The sequence below is a fragment of the Microchirus variegatus genome, assembly GCF_963457635.1.
Source record: "Microchirus variegatus genome assembly, chromosome: 19".
NCBI lineage: Eukaryota > Metazoa > Chordata > Actinopteri > Pleuronectiformes > Soleidae > Microchirus > Microchirus variegatus.
Window position 1 is genome coordinate 189137 of NC_139820.1, and position 15864 is coordinate 205000.

The 15864-nt window shown below is 51.3% G+C and overlaps 3 protein-coding genes across 6 annotated transcripts in view; 2 read left to right on the forward strand and 1 right to left on the reverse strand.

Moving 5' to 3' along the window:
* Positions 1-86: 86 nt before the first annotated feature.
* LOC310940869 (calpain-2 catalytic subunit-like) lies at positions 87-6327 on the forward strand (the record flags this gene model as incomplete). Its single annotated transcript, XM_083905902.1, has 21 exons — positions 87-323; positions 729-798; positions 914-1035; positions 1143-1276; positions 1634-1802; positions 2036-2119; positions 2224-2309; positions 2472-2546; positions 2945-3105; positions 3504-3673; positions 3772-3783; positions 3912-4123; positions 4218-4254; positions 4325-4390; positions 4482-4539; positions 4756-4820; positions 4920-4988; positions 5290-5368; positions 5481-5594; positions 5809-5867; positions 6190-6327. The coding sequence occupies 21 exons, from the start codon at positions 87-89 to the stop codon at positions 6211-6213; spliced, it is 2103 nt and encodes a 700-aa protein (XP_083762028.1). The 3' UTR covers positions 6214-6327.
* A 5-nt stretch (positions 6328-6332) lies between these two features.
* aars2 (alanyl-tRNA synthetase 2, mitochondrial (putative)) lies at positions 6333-13031 on the reverse strand. Its single transcript, XM_083905866.1, has 22 exons — positions 12741-13031; positions 12101-12289; positions 11871-12016; positions 11518-11709; positions 11283-11427; positions 10953-11098; positions 10758-10866; positions 10651-10689; positions 10031-10145; positions 9769-9896; positions 9536-9680; positions 9279-9448; positions 9086-9199; positions 8879-9019; positions 8669-8806; positions 8502-8599; positions 8196-8304; positions 7237-7362; positions 7048-7158; positions 6867-6950; positions 6647-6760; positions 6333-6563 (listed from the first exon to the last, which is right to left on the reverse strand). Exons 1-22 carry the CDS (start codon positions 12975-12977, stop codon positions 6396-6398), a joined length of 2964 nt encoding a protein of 987 aa, XP_083761992.1. The 5' UTR covers positions 12978-13031; the 3' UTR covers positions 6333-6395.
* Positions 13032-13473: 442 nt separating this feature from the next.
* The window catches only part of alg13 (ALG13 UDP-N-acetylglucosaminyltransferase subunit), a 10560-nt gene continuing 8169 nt past the window's right edge, over positions 13474-15864 (forward strand). For 2 of the 4 annotated variants that reach the window (XM_083905867.1, XM_083905868.1), the window contains exons 1-5: positions 13474-13666; positions 13966-14049; positions 15142-15192; positions 15561-15607; positions 15709-15781. In XM_083905867.1, the coding sequence (XP_083761993.1) occupies positions 13547-13666; positions 13966-14049; positions 15142-15192; positions 15561-15607; positions 15709-15781 (375 nt within the window). In that variant the 5' untranslated portion in view covers positions 13474-13546. Of the gene's footprint in view, positions 13667-13965; positions 14050-15141; positions 15193-15560; positions 15608-15708; positions 15782-15864 lie in introns of those variants that run through there. The other 2 variants (XM_083905869.1, XM_083905870.1) reach the window with 1 other exon arrangement.

Genomic DNA, 15864 nt, shown 5'->3' on the forward strand with positions numbered 1-15864 from the left:
GGAAGTGTCACCTGTGTGTGTTCAGGTGTGAGGACCGTGTCTCTGTGTCTCTGTGTCTCTGTCTTCTGTCCACAGTCTCGTGCATCATGGCAGGAATCGCGTGCGCTCTTCAGCACCAGAGAGAGAAGAACCAGGGGATCGGAACCAACAGCCGGGCCGTGAAGTACCTGAACCAGGACTATGAGACTCTGCGGCAGCGCTGCTTCGACACGGGTCAACTGTTCCAGGATGAGACTTTCCCGGCGCTGTCCTCTTCTCTGGGGTTCAAGGACCTGGGCCCGAACTCTGTCAAGACCCGCGGAGTGTCCTGGAGGAGACCCACGGTCAGTGCTTCAGGTTCTGGTTCTGCATCGATGCCGAACTCCGCTTAAAAAAAGTGTGCATTTTAAATTTAAAGTTAAAAATAAACTCGGAGTGAAATCAAACGTTTAAAGAACGAACTTTAAGAAGAAAAGATTTAGATTTGACTTAGATTTGAAGTTTTACACCAGATTAATCAGATCAATCAGATCAATCAGATTAATCAGATTAATCAGATAGTCTCTGGTCTGCATCAGAATCTCAAAACAGAATCCACTTCCTGCTTTTCCTGTTTCACCTGTGCCTCTTCAACAAGCCACGCCCATTACAAACAGGGGCGGAGCAGCTTGTCAATCACTGAAGAGACCGGTTAGGTCAGTTTATCAGGTCTCTGCAGGTCCAGGTCTCATGTTGTTGTTGTTGTTTAGGAGCTGACCTCTGACCCTGAGTTCATTGTGTCTGGAGCATCAAGGACGGACATCTGTCAGGGAGCTCTGGGTAAGAACTGTGTGTGTGTGTGTGTGTGTGTGTGTGGGTCAGGCCCCGCCCCCTGTGTGTGTGTTACATGTTAAATGATATGTGTGTGTGTGTGTGTGTGTGTGTGTGTGTGTAGGTGACTGCTGGCTCCTCGCTGCCATAGCCTCTCTGACCCTGAACCAGGAAGTTCTGGCTCGGGTCGTTCCACATGGACAGAGTTTCAGGGACGGAGAGTACGCAGGAATATTCCACTTCCAGGTACTCCAGAGTACACAAGTACACAAGTATACTGTGACACTAGTACACAGTCCCCTGTACTGACCTGTGTCCTCTGACATCTGTCCTCTGACCTGTGTCCTCTGCAGTTGTGGCAGTTTGGACAGTGGGTGGACGTGGTCATCGACGACCGTCTTCCTGTCAAAGACGACGAGCTGCTGTTCGTCCACTCAGCAGAGGGGGCGGAGTTCTGGAGCGCTCTGCTGGAGAAGGCCTACGCCAAGTAAGACATGTCCTCATCTGTCCTCATCTGTCCTCACGTGTCTTCACATGTCCTCATCTGTCCTCCTCTGTCCTCACATGTCCTCATCTGTCCTCCTCTGTCCTCACGTGTCCTCCTCTGTCCTCACATGTCTTCACATGTCCTCCTCTGTCCTCATCTGTCCTCACGTGTCCTCACATGTCCTCATCTGTCCTCCTCTGTCCTCACATGTCCTCACATGTCCTCATCTGTCCTCCTCTGTCCTCACGTGTCCTCACATGTCCTTATCTGTCCTCACATGTCTTCATCTGTCCTCATCTGTCCTCACGTGTCCTCACATGTCCTCATCTGTCCTCCTCTGTCCTCACATGTCCTCAGAGTGAACGGCTGTTACGAGGCTCTGTCTGGAGGATCCACCATTGAAGGTTTTGAGGACTTCACAGGAGGAATCTCTGAAGTCCACAACCTGAACAGACCAAGTCCTCATCTGTTCCACATCCTGAACAAAGCTGTGAACAGAGGTTCTCTGATGGGCTGTTCTATAGATGTGAGACTCACTCTGACCACAGGGGGGAGCTCTGCTCTGAGGAGGACACTCTAACTGTCTGTCTCTCTGCCTGTCTGTCTCTCTCCCTGTCTCCCTGTCTCTCTGCCTGTCTGTCTCTCTGTCTGTCTCTCTCCCCGTCTGTCTCTCTCTCTCCCTGTCTGTCTGTCTCTCTGTCTGTCTGTCTCTCTGCCTGTCTGTCTCTCTCTCCGTCTGTCTGCCTGTCTGTCTCTCAGATCTCCAGTTCAGCAGACTCAGAGGCGGTCACTTCTCAGAAGCTGGTCAAAGGCCACGCCTACTCAGTGACAGGTGTAGCTGAGGTAAGAGCCCCGCCCACCTTGCTGTTAGCCTCTGATGGAGGCGGGGCATGGGGAGACTTGTCGTCCAATCACGTGACACTGTCTCTGCGTGTGATTGGCTGCAGGTGGAATACCGTGGAGACATGGAGAAGCTGATCCGGATCCGGAATCCCTGGGGTCAGGTGGAGTGGACCGGAGCCTGGAGTGACAAGTAGGTCACATGGTTGATGTTAAGCCCCGCCTTCTTCTGAGCACTCAGCTGTTAATCTGCTGTTAATATGTTTATTTGTTTATGTTGTGTTTGTGTTGATGTTGTGTTGTGTTGATGTGATGTGATGTTGATGTTGTGTTGATGTTGTGTGTTTGTCAACAGTTCCATGCAGTGGCGTTACGTCAGTGATGAGGACAGAGAACGGCTGAGTCATCGTTCAGAGGACGGAGAGTTCTGGTAAACTTTGGACATGTGACGTCACTGTAAACATCACTGTAAACACTGTAAACAACACTGTAAACATCACTGTAAACACTGTAAACATCACTGTAAACACTGTAAACATCACTGTAAACATCACTGTAAACAACACTGTAAACATCACTGTAAACAACACTGTAAACATCACTGTAAACATCCTCCTCCTCCTGCTCCTCCCCCCCTCCTCCTCCTCCTCCTCCTCCTCCTCCCCCCCTCCTCCTCCTCCTCCTCCTCCTCCTCCTCCTCCTGCTCCTCCCCCCCTCCTCCTCCTCCTCCTCCTCCTCCTCCTGCTCCTCCCCTCCTCCTCCTCCTCCTCCTCCTCCTCCTCCTCCTCCTCCTCCTCTACCTCCTCCTCCTCCTGCTCCTCCTCACAGGATGTCCTTCTCTGATTTCCTGCGTCATTACTCTCGTCTGGAGATCTGTAACCTGACACCTGACGCTCTGAGTGATGACCACGCCTCAAAGTGGGCGTTGTCTAAGTACGAGGGCTCGTGGAGGCGTGGCTCGACCGCTGGAGGCTGCAGGAACTTCCCCCGTGAGTGACCACGCCCACATGAAGCCTATGTTTAAATGTTTATGTTTAAACTTCACGTGTTTGGAGGTTAGTGATCATGAAGAGGAGGAGGTCAGTCTCTGAGGCCAGGACCAGGTTCAGGACCAGGACCAGGACCAGGTTCAGGTTCAGGTTCAGGTTCAGGTTCAGGTTCAGGTTTAGGTTCAGGACCAGGTTCAGGTTCAGGACCAGGTTCAGGTTCAGGTTCAGGTTCAGGTTCAGGTTTAGGTTCAGGACCAGGTTCAGGTTCAGGTTCAGGTTCAGGTTCAGGTTTAGGTTCAGGACCAGGTTCAGGTTCAGGACCAGGTTCAGGTTCAGGACCAGGTTCAGGTTCAGGTCCAGGTTGAGTCCATGTCTCTTGTGTCCTCTTGTGTTCTCAGAGACGTTCTGGAAGAACCCTCAGTTCCTGATCCAGTTGGACGAGGAGGACGATGACCCTGAAGACGGTGAGTCCGGCTGCAGTCTGGTGATTGGTCTTCTTCAGAAGAACCGCAGACGTATGAGGAAGATGAACGAGGACATGCTCACTGTGGGCTTTGCTATATATGAGGTGAGCGAGTGATGATGTCATCGAAACAGGAGGCGTGATGATGTCATCGACCAGGAGGCGTGGCCTCTTCTCTGATCCTCTTCCTCTGTTTGTTTCAGGTTCCTGACGAGGTACGAACATCACCATCACCACATCACCACCGCGTCACCCAGGTCTGATTCATCTGTCTCTCATGTTGTCTTCTTCTGTCCTCCTCTGTCCTCTGGTGTCCTCTCTGTCCTCTGGTCTGTCCTCTCAGTTGCGTGGACAGCGTAGCGTCCACCTGAAGGAGGACTTCTTCCTGCGTCACGCCTCGGCCGCTCGCTCAGAGACCTTCATTAATCTGCGTGAGGTGTGCAGTCGCCTGTGTCTGCCACCGGGGGCGTACCTGCTGGTGCCGTCCACCTTTGAGCCGCACAAGAACGGAGACTTCTGTGTACGAGTGTTCTCTGAGAAGGGGGCGGAGTTTCAGTACGTGACTGACAACAGCAGCACCTGCAGGAGGCGGGAGGAAGTGCAGCTCTAACCTGTGTGTGTGTGTGTGTGTGTGTGTGTGTGTGTGCAGAGAGATGGATGACCCCATCGAGTCCAGAGTGGAGAAGGTGAGTGACCTCTGACCTCTGACCTCTGACCTCTGACCTGAAGGTCACACTGACGTCTTCGTCTCTTTAGATGAACATCGATGAAGACGACGTGGACGATCGATTCAGGAGTTTGTTTGGTAAACTGGCCGGAGGGGTGAGTGTGTGTGTGTGTGTGTGTGTGTGTGTGTGTGTTACATGTGTGTTACATGTTACATGACGTGTGTGTGTGTGTGTGTGTGTTACAGGACAGTGAGATCAGTGTGTTTGAACTCAAGAAGATTCTCAACAAAGTTGTGACCAAACGTAAGAATGAACACATGAACACTGAAGCCGCCGCCCACCTGATGACATCATCACCTCACCTGTGTGTGTGTGTGTGTGTGTGTGTGTGTGTGTGTGTGTGTGTGTGTGTGTGTGTGTGTGTGTGTGTGTGTGTGTGTGTGTGTGTGTGTGTGTGTGTGTGTGTGTGTGTGTGTGTGTGTGTGTGTGTGTGTGTGTGTGTGTGTGTGTGTGTGTCAGGATCTGACATTAAGACCGATGGCTTCAGCCTCTGCACATGTCGTAACATGGTGAACCTGCTGGATGTATCCTTCACTACAGCAGTGACACACACACACTAACACACACTCACACTCTCTCACACACACACACACACACACACAGTTTCCTGACCCCTCCCTCAGAAAGATGGCAGTGGTAAACTTGGTTTGATTGAGTTCAAAGTTCTTTGGACTAAGATCGACAAATACCTGGTGAGTTTGACCTTTGACCTCATGATGTGTGGGTTCACTCCAGGAAGTGATTCATCTCATCTGTGTCCTCGTCTGTCCTCCTCTGTCCTCGTCTGTCCTCCTGTGTCCTCGTCTGTCCTCGTCTGTCCTCCTGTGTCCTCGTCTGTCCTCGTCTGTCCTCCTGTGTCCTCGTCTGCCCTCCTCTGTCCTTGTCTGTCCTCCTGTGTCCTCGTCTGTCCTCCTGTGTCCTCGTTTGTCCTCGTCTGTCCTCCTGTGTCCTCGTCTGTCCTCCTGTGTCCTCGTCTGTCCTCCTGTGAGACAGAACATCTACCGTGAGAAGGACGTGGATCAGTCAGGGACGATGAGCTCTTCAGAGATGAGAGGAGCAGTGGATGAAGCAGGTGAGGACATGTTTATACAGACTCTGACCTCTGACCTGTCTGTGTCTCAGTCTGACCTCTGACCTGTCTGTGTCTCAGTCTGACCTCTGACCTCTGACCTGTTTGTGTCCAGGCTTCAGTCTGAATAATCCTCTGAACCAGATCCTCGTCGCTCGTTACAGTGAAGATGATCTGATCGACTTTGACAACTTTGTTTCCTGTTTGGTTAAACTGGAGACTATGTTTGGTTAGTGTGGAGACACACACACACACACACACACACACACACACACACACACACACACACACACACACACACACACACACACACACACACACACACACACACACACACACACACACACACACACACACACACACACACACACACACACACACACACACACGTAAATGTCTTCACTGATGATGATGATGATGTTGATGTCACTTCCTGTCCACAGACACATTTGATACGTTGGACAAAGAAAAGTCAGGAACCATCGAGGTGAACTTTCTGGAGGTGAGGATGATGAAGATGATGATGATGAAGATGATGAGGATGATGATGAAGATGATGAGGATTATGATTATGATGATGGTGATGATGATGATGAAGATGATAATAACATGAAGATGATGATGGTGATGAAGATGATGATGATGATGATGAATATGATTAAGATGATGAAGATGATGATAATAACATGATGATGACGATGATGGTGATGATGATGATGATGATGATAATGATAACATGATGATGATGAAGATGATGATGATAATGATAATGATAATAACATAATGATGAAGATGATGATGAAGATGATGTGGTTCTGTTCCAGTGGCTGAACATGTCTATGCTGTGAAGAACCAGATCTTGGACCAGGACCTGACCAGGACCTGATCCAGCACTGGTGAAGATCTGGACTGAAGTGGTTCCATGTGGTTTCATGTGGTTTCATCAATAAAGACGATCAATAACAGAATAAAGCTTTTTATTTCTTTTAAAACAAAGAAACTGTGGGCGGGGCTAACTCTTGCAATGACATCATAGCTGTTTTCTCTGGAGGGCAAATTGCTCCGCCCATCTCAGAGCGTCAGTGATGTCACTGGTACTTCCTGTTCCTTTTGCGACCACGGCCGAGCCGCCGCCAGCGCCGCCCAGGTGACCGCACACGGCTGTCGCCCAATCAGAGGCCAGGAGAGACGCCGAGTCCTGAGGAGGGAAAAGAGGCCAATGAGAGGCTGCGTACATGACCCCGCCCCCTCTGAGGTAACTGACAGGTGAGTGGTGGTTACCTTGGGAACCTGACAGGCGCACAGAACCTTCCCAGAATGCCTCTGGTGAGTGAGCAGCATCACGTGACTGAGCGGAGAGGCGGCGGTCAGCTGATTCACCGTCTTCATCACCACCTGCAACAACACGTGAGTGTCATGTCACTTCCTGTTTGTCATGTCACTTCCTGTGTTTCAATCTCAGTCGACTCGGCCTCAGAGAGGCGGAGCTTAGCGTCCTCACCGACAGAGAGTCCGACTCCACTAAGTCCACCAGGATTTCCTTCTGTCCGTTCTTCTCCAGCAAAAGCTGAGCCCGAGCCGCAGCCTGAGCAAAGCATGATGGGAAAACATGGAGGACCATGGTCAACAGACAAGAGCAGAGGTCAGAGGTCAGTGTGTCAGAGGTCAAAGGTCAGTCTCACCTCTCTGGTCTCCAGCTTCCTGACGATGGTGTTGCTCCGCCTCTGCAGTGCTCTCAGCTGACTCTGCAGTTCCCTGCGCTGCCACTGGGGGATGGGGGTGGAGTCTACTGTCTGTCAATCACACATCAGGGTCAAACGCCATCTTTTTCACACACAGTGCAGCACGGCATTCTGGGTAATTACACTTACATCAGACAGGAGTCCGACATCTTTGGCCAGACGCTGAGCGGAAGTGAGGTCAGAGGGGGCGGAGCCTGAGAATCTGGCCGACAGCGAGTCCACGTCCTCAGACAAGACCTGCCCCGCCTCCCGGGCCTGGACACACAGACATTAACTGACCAGTTAACTGACCCGTGAGGTGGTTACCTGACCCGTGACATCATTAACTAACCCATGAGGTGGTTAAGTAACTTAACTAACCCATTAGGTGGTTAACTAACCCGTTTTCTAACCCGTGACATTAACTAACCCGTGAGGCGGTTGACTAACTTGTTAACTAACCTGTTTTCTAACCCGTGACATCATTAACTAACCCATGAAGTGGTTAATTAACTCGTTAACTGACCCGTGAGGTGATTAACTAACCCGTTTTCAAACCTGTGACATCATTAACTAACCCTTAAGGTGGTTAACTGAACCGTGACATCAACTAACCCATGAGGCGGTTAACTAACTTGTAAACTAACTCGTTAACTAACCCTAACTCGTGACATCATTAACCAACCCGTGAGGTGGTTAACTAACCTGTGACATCATTAACTAACCCGGGAGGTGGTTAACTATCTTGTTAACTAACCCGTGACATCATTAACTAACCCATGAGGCGGTTAGCTAACTTGTGAACTAACCTGTGACATCATTAACGAACCTGTGAGGCAGTTAACTAACTTATTAACTAACCCGTGACATCATTAACTAACCCATGAGGCAGTTAGCTAACTTGTTAACTAACCTGTGACATCATTAACTAACCCGTGACATCATTAACTAACCCATGAGGCAGTTAGCTAACTTGTTAACTAACCTGTGACATCATTAACTAACCCGTGACATCATTAACTAACCCATGAGGTGGTTAGCTAACTTTTTAACTAACCTGTGACATCATTAACTAACCTGTGAGGCGGTTAACTAACTTGTTAACTAACCCGTGTGGCCTCATGTCCAGTCACAGCGATGATGCGACTGATTCCTCTGACCGTTTGTCTCTCTGAGACGATCACGATGTCCTGGACACAACCGGTCTGTAGAAGATGACTGAGACACAGACAGTAAACAGACAGTAAACAGACATGGACAGACGTGGACAGACAGTAAACAGACGTGGACAGACAGTAAACAGACATGGACAGACGTGGACAGACAGTAAACAGACGTGGACAGACAGTAAACAGACATGGACAGACGTGGACAGACGTGGACAGACGTGGACAGACAGTAAACAGTGTCCTCACGTCCCACAGCAGAGCTCCACAGACGTGTCTGTCCCAGCGTTGGACAGCTCAGAGACCAGGACCCCGACAGAGACCACGCGAACAGGATCAGGGTAAACCTGAGGACACAGAGACAGTCAGGGACAGACAGAGACACAGACGGTCCTCACAGACGTGTCCCCGCTCACCTCGTCCACTGTCCTCAGTCCTCTGATGCTCTTGACCTCCTGCAGAGGGACCTCCTCGCTGTGGACCCTCTGATTGGCTGAGATGATGTGGTGAAGACACGCCTCCACCTGCTGCAGCTGAGACGAGCTCAGAGACTCCTGAGGACAGACATGAGACATGAGACATGAGACATGACGGGGACACAGAGACAGAGACAGTGAGAGACAAACCTTAACAGAGACGTCAAAGCGCAGACGGTCAGTGGACACGTGAGACCCTCGCTGATGGACAGATGGACCCAGAACTGTCCTCAGAGCAAAGTTCAGCAGGTGAGTGGCTGTGTGGTTCACCATGAGGGACAACCTGTGGACCTGTGGACACACACCTTTAGACCAGGACCAGGACACCAGATCCTGATCCACTTCACTCAACTCTACCTCGTCCAGGTGGAGCTGGACCTGGTCTCCGGTCTTCAGGTTCTCAGCTGCCGTCACCTGATGGACCACGTACCCGCCCACCAGGACCACATTCTCCACAGGGAACAGGACGTCCTTAGGGACAGGGAGAGACGCGTGGAGTCACTTCCTGTGTGAGGTCACTTCCTGTGTGAGGTCACTTCCTGTGTCTCACCTGCAGGCCGTCTCTGGTGAAGTAGCCCTGGTCATGTGACTGTCCTCCCTGCTCAGAGTAGAAGCTGGTCTTGTCCAGGAGGACACCGCAGCGCTGTCCCTCTGTGACCTCTGACACCAGCGCCTGACCGTCGTACAGTGCCACCACCGTCGCACGGCATGCTGGGAAGACTGCGAGGAGACAGGCTGAGGTTAGCGGTTAGCCCTGCGAGCTAAGGTCAGAGACGTTAACTGTGCACATGGACGGAGACACTGCACCATAATGTCCGTCCTCCAGTGAGTACTGATACTTCAGAGTGTCCTCAGTGTGAGGGACGCCGTCACGATGCAGCGCCGCCAGACTCTGGACGTCCAGAGTCCAACGAGACCCAGACCGAGCGCCGGACTGCAGCTCTGACGTCACCTGCGCACACAGGAAGTGACATCATCACTGCAGCTTCCTGTCAGCGCCTTCACAATAAAAGACCAACGGCATCAAAGTTTAGCGCCACCTTGTGGTTCTCTTCGATGAGACGGTCCAGCTCCTGACGGTCCACGTGGACACCACGCTCGTCCAACATCAGGTCCACCAGGTCCAGAGGGAAACCCAGGTCCCTGTGAAGAGACCAGGCCACTGAGGCTGGAGGACACGGGAGAGACATGTGAGAGGACATGTGAGGACATGTGAGAGACACAGGAGAGGACACGTGAGAGACATGTGAGAGACACAGGAGAGGACACGAGAGGACACGTGAGAGGACGTGTGAGACTGACCCGGGAAGACACGGTGGTTGTCCTCTGTCCTCTGGAGTGTCCTCAGGATCAGTCTGCTGCCTTGCTGCAGGGACGACAGGAAGTGAGCCTCGTTCTCGTTTATGACGTCCATGATCTGAGGAGAAGAGCAGCTGTCAATCATCACTCTGATGATGTCACAGTAAAGAGGAATTGATGTCACAGTAAAGAGGAAGTGATGTCACGGTCAAGAGGAAGTGATGTCACAGTGAAGAGGAAGTGATGTCACGGTCAAGAGGAAGTGATGTCACAGTGAAGAGGAAGTGATGTCACAGTAAAGAGGAAGTGATGTCACAGTGAAGAGGAAGTGATGTCACAGTGAAGAGGAAGTGATGTCACAGTGAAGAGGAAGTGATGTCACAGTAAAGAGGAAGTGATGTCACAGTCAAGAGGAAGTGATGTCACAGTCAAGAGGAAGTGATGTCACGGTCAAGAGGAAGTGATGTCACAGTCAAGAGGAAGTGATGTCACAGTAAAGAGGAAGTGATGTCACAGTGAAGAGGAAGTGATGTCACAGTCAAGAGAAAGTGATGTCACAGTCAAGAGGAAGTGATGTCACAGTCAAGAGGAAGTGATGTCACAGCCTAAAAAAACAAACTCACCCGCTCTTTCTCTGCGTGCAGCTCAGGGTAGGTGTCGCCCTGGAAACAAAGGGGGCGGAGTTATTGTGAACACAGACAGGTGAGAGGCAAGATGGGAAATATCTTACCAGAATGTTTGCAACCGTAGGAACGAGACTCGCCAGCGCCCCCTGAGGAGCCTGAAGGACCTGCACACAGTAACGCACTGCACGACGAAGGATCCTACGCAACACTAACCTGAGACACACACACACACACACACACAATAAACAACTAAACAAAGTGTGTCAAAAGTGTCCAAAAGTGTCCAGAGGACGTCTCACTCTGCTCCGGACATCCCTGGGTGGACACCGTCTGCGACACAGACGGACAGAGTGCGGACGTGGTCGACCACCACGCGGTACGCCATGTCCACCGTGGCCTGGTCAGCTGACCCTGACCTGACCCCGTACGGCCCGACCTTTGACCTCTGAGGACAGAAACATCACTGAGAACCAGCACAACAACACAAGACAGGTGTGTGTGTACCCCGTGGACAGGTGTGTTCCCCCCCCCCCCCCCCATTGGACAGGTGTCTCTGCCCCCCCCGGTGGACAGGTGTCCCCCCCCCGGTGGACAGGTGTGCCCCCCCCCCCCCCGGTGGACAGGTGTACCTGGTGGATGGCGTGCAGCAGTGGGGTGAACAGGTCTGTCTCATAGTTGGACGTCGTCCCCTGGAGGACGCTCACCAGTCTCTCCAGTCCCATCCCTGTGTCCACACTGAGCTGAGGAAGAGGCTGAAGACTCTGGTCCATGTCCCTGAGGACAACACACACACACATACACACACAGGTCAGATGGGACCGGTCTGATGTGGACTGAACTGGTTCATGTGTGTGTGTGTGAGACCTGTTGTACTGCATGAAGACCAGGTTCCAGATCTCCACAACCTCAGGACTGTTGGTGTTGACGAGGACGGCAGCGTCTCGTCCTCCCACGTGGTCATAGTGGATCTCAGTGCAGGGTCCACATGGTCCAGAGTCCCCCATCTCCCAGAAGTTCTCTTTGAGTCCAAACGGCAGAAGACGAGTGTGAGGAACCCTGAGGAGGAGACACCATCACTGATCTGGACTCTGGTCCTGAACCCTGATCTGAACCCTGGTCTTGAACCATAGTCCTGAACCCTGATCTGAACCCTGATCTGAACCCTGATCTGGACCCTGGTCCTGAACCCTGGTCTGAACCACATCCTGTCCTCATACCCGATGTCCAACCAGGTCTGAAGTGTCTCCTGGTCCATGGGCAGACCTGACCTGGCGTCTCCAGAGAAGTAGGACACATAGAGTCTGTCAGCAGATATCCCATAATCCTCTGTGAGGAGGCTCCAGGCCATAGAGCACGCCTCCTTCTGAAAACACAGGAAACAGGAAACAGGAAGTGACATCTCACATCAGCTGTTGTTTGTGCGTGTGAACAGGAAGTGGTCACTGACCTTGAAGTAGTCTCCAAAGGACCACGTCCCCATCATCTCAAAGAAGGTGTGATGGTAAACGTCTCGTCCAACGTCCTCAAGGTCGTTGTGTTTCCCTCCAGCTCTCACACACTTTTGACTGTTAGTCACTCTGACGTAAGACGACATCGCACTGCGAGGGTCAACTGTCCCCAAGAGGACGGGTTTGAACTGAGGACAGACGGGGACGGGACAGATGGGGACAGACAGGGAGAGAGAGGACAGACGGGGAGAGAGAGAGACAGAGGACAGACGGGGAGAGAGAGAGGACAGACAGGGAGGACAAAGAGGACAGAGACATCACAGTGATATTTCAGAGTAAAAGCACGTTTCACGTGACATCAGTAAAGTCTGTATGAGGTGAACACATGAATTAAAGTCCAGGTCTGGTCCAGGTCTGGTCCAGGTCTGGTCCAGGTCTGGTCCAGGTCTGGTCCAGGTCTGGTCCAGGTCTGGTCCAGGTCTGGTCCAGGTCTTACAGTTGTCATAGAAACGCTGACACGCTCATGTGACGTCACTTGTTTTGAAAGCGTTAGCTCACTGCTGCTAGCTTACTAGTTGAGGTGTTAGCTCAGAACCGGGACCGGGACCTGGACCAGGGACAGACCAGGTCTACACTGACCTGGTTCATGCCAGCGTTGACGAACAGTAAGCTCGGGTCTCCTCTGGGCCGAACCGGTGAGGACGGGACCAGCAGGTGTCCGTGTTTCTTCCGGAAGAAGTCCAGGAAGGTGGTCCGGACGCGGGCAGCGGACATGTCCAGAGGAGGACGGCCGCTGAGGGAGCGCACAGAGCCGGCACAGAGGAGGCCCGGGGGCCCGCTGAACGAGCGGAGCCTCCAGAGCAGCAGAGCCGACATGAGGAGCACACTGTCGGTCAGAAACGACCAAAGAGCCCGCTGTCACCTCCGGAACACACCCACGAGGCGCATGCGCACTGACACCCTTTTCTTCTTCTAATGAGGAGCAGTGACAGCGAGTGTCAGCGCCACCTGCTGGTCTGAAGCTGACACTGCGTAGCATAACGTGTTTATGATATAATACAATATAAAATAAAATGATATAATGTAAATTACTATAATATTATATAATTCAATGTAATGTAATATAATAAGATATTATATAATATAACAGTTTAATTGTTTTAATTAAACACTGTTTGTACAAGAAATTGTATTTTTATTATTTCAAGTAATTATAATTGTTATTAATAATAAATGATTAGCAGTAATAATAAAGTTAATAAAGTTTAATTCCCGTTGGGCTCGTGGCGTCGTCGAGGCGTCGCGCGCTCGTTAGTCATGATTAGAGTCACGTGTGCAGCGTGTGAGCGGACACGCGCAGAGACACAGGACAGGTGTGTGAGGACAGGTGTGGACACACAGGTGTGGACGCGCGCGTGTGTGTGTGTGTGTGTGTGTGTGTAAACATGCAGAAAGGTTTGAAGAAGTACTTTGTCAACATGGACGATTATCTGTCCAGTCTGGGACTGTACCGGAAGATGGTGGCGCGAGACGCGTCCAGTCTGTTCCGAGCCGTGTCCGAGCAGGTGAGACAGACAGACAGACAGACAGACACTGAGAGACAGACAGACAGACAGACAGGTGTCTCAGTTCTGCTGTTACCATGGAAACTGATGAAGTTCACACTTTTTATCTGTGGTTACAAAGTAACTTTGTGTACTACTAACAATGTGTGTGTGTACTGTGTGTATGTACTTCTGTGTACTTGTGTGTGTGTGTATGTACTTCTGTGTGTGTGTGTACTGCATGTATGTACTTCTGTGTCTGTGTACTTGTGTGTGTACTGTGTGTATGTACTTGTGTGTGTGTGTACTTGTGTGTGTAGTTGTACTTCTCTCAGAACTACCACAGGAGGATTCGTCAGGATTGTGCAAACTTTATGAGACTGAACAGATCAAACTTTGAGCCGGTGAGTTTGACTCTGGTCATGTGACCTCTCTCTCTCTGGTCATGTGACCTCTCTCTCTCTCTCTGGTCATGTGACCTCTCTCTCTCTCTCTCTCTCTGGTCATGTGACCTCTCTCTCTCTCTCTGGTCATGTGACCTCTCTCTCTCTGGTCATGTGACCTCTCTCTCTCTGGTCATGTGACCTCTCTCTCTCTCTAGTCATGTGACCTCTCTCTCTCTCTAGTCATGTGACCTCTCTCTCTCTGGTCATGTGACCTCTCTCTCTCTGGTCATGTGACCTCTCTCTCTCTGGTCATGTGACCTCTCTCTCTCTGGTCATGTGACCTCTCTCTCTCTCTAGTCATGTGACCTCTCTCTCTCTCTGGTCATGTGACCTCTCTCTCTCTCTGGTCATGTGACCTCTCTCTCTCTGGTCATGTGACCTCTCTCTCTCTGGTCATGTGACCTCTCTCTCTCTCTCTCTGGTCATGTGACCTCTCTCTCTCTCTCTCTGGTCATGTGACCTCTCTCTCTCTCTGGTCATGTGACCTCTCTCTCTCTCTCTCTGGTCATGTGACCTCTCTCTCTCTCTCTCTGGTCATGTGACCTCTCTCTCTCTCTCTCTGGTCATGTGACCTCTCTCTCTCTCTGGTCATGTGACCTCTCTCTCTCTGGTCATGTGACCTCTCTCTCTCTCTAGTCATGTGACCTCTCTCTCTCTCTGGTCATGTGACCTCTCTCTCTCTCTGGTCATGTGACCTCTCTCTCTCTGGTCATGTGACCTCTCTCTCTCTCTCTCTGGTCATGTGACCTCTCTCTCTCTCTCTCTGGTCATGTGACCTCTCTCTCTCTCTGGTCATGTGACCTCTCTCTCTCTCTCTCTGGTCATGTGACCTCTCTCTCTCTCTCTCTGGTCATGTGACCTCTCTCTCTCTCTCTCTGGTCATGTGACCTCTCTCTCTCTCTCTCTGGTCATGTGACCTCTCTCTCTCTCTCTCTCTGGTCATGTGACCTCTCTCTCTCTCTGGTCATGTGACCTCTCTCTCTCTCTGGTCATGTGACCTCTCTCTCTCTGGCTCCGCCCATTTGATGACACGTGTGTTTTCTCTGTCAGTTTGTTGAAGGTTCCTTTGAAAAGTATTTGGAGCGTTTGGAGGACCCCAAGGTGAGCTGCTGTGACCTTTGACCTGCTGCTGTGACCTTTGACCTGCTGCTGTGACCTTTGACCTGCTGCTGTGACCTTTGACCTGCTGCTGTGACCTCTGACCTGCTGCTGTGACCTCTGACCTGCTGCTGTGACCTCTGACCTGCTGCTGTGACCTTTGACCTGCTGCTGTGACCTTTGACCTGCTGCTGTGACCTTTGACCTGCTGCTGTGACCTCTGACCTGCTGCTGTGACCTCTGACCTGCTGCTGTGACCTTTGACCTGCTGCTGTGACCTTTGACCTGCTGCTGTGACCTTTGACCTGCTGCTGTGACCTTTGACTTCTGACCTGCTGCTGTGACCTCTGACCTTTGACCTGTGTTTTCAGGAAACAGTGGGTCAGGTGGAGATCAAGGCTCTGTCTCAGCTCTACAGGTGAGGAAGACCATGTGACCACAGGTGTGATGATGATGTCATCATGTTACCTCACAACTGTGTGTGTGTGTGTGTGTGTGTGTGTGTGTGTGTGTGTGTAGGCGGTGCTTCCATATCTACCGTTACCCAGGGAAACCAGCCACTGTGATCTCTGAGGACAATTTTGTGGACAAGGTGAGTGATGAGGACACGCCCCTGCTGATAAGGACACGCCCCTGCAGGTCATGTGACTGTGAATGAATGCTGTCGTCTGATTG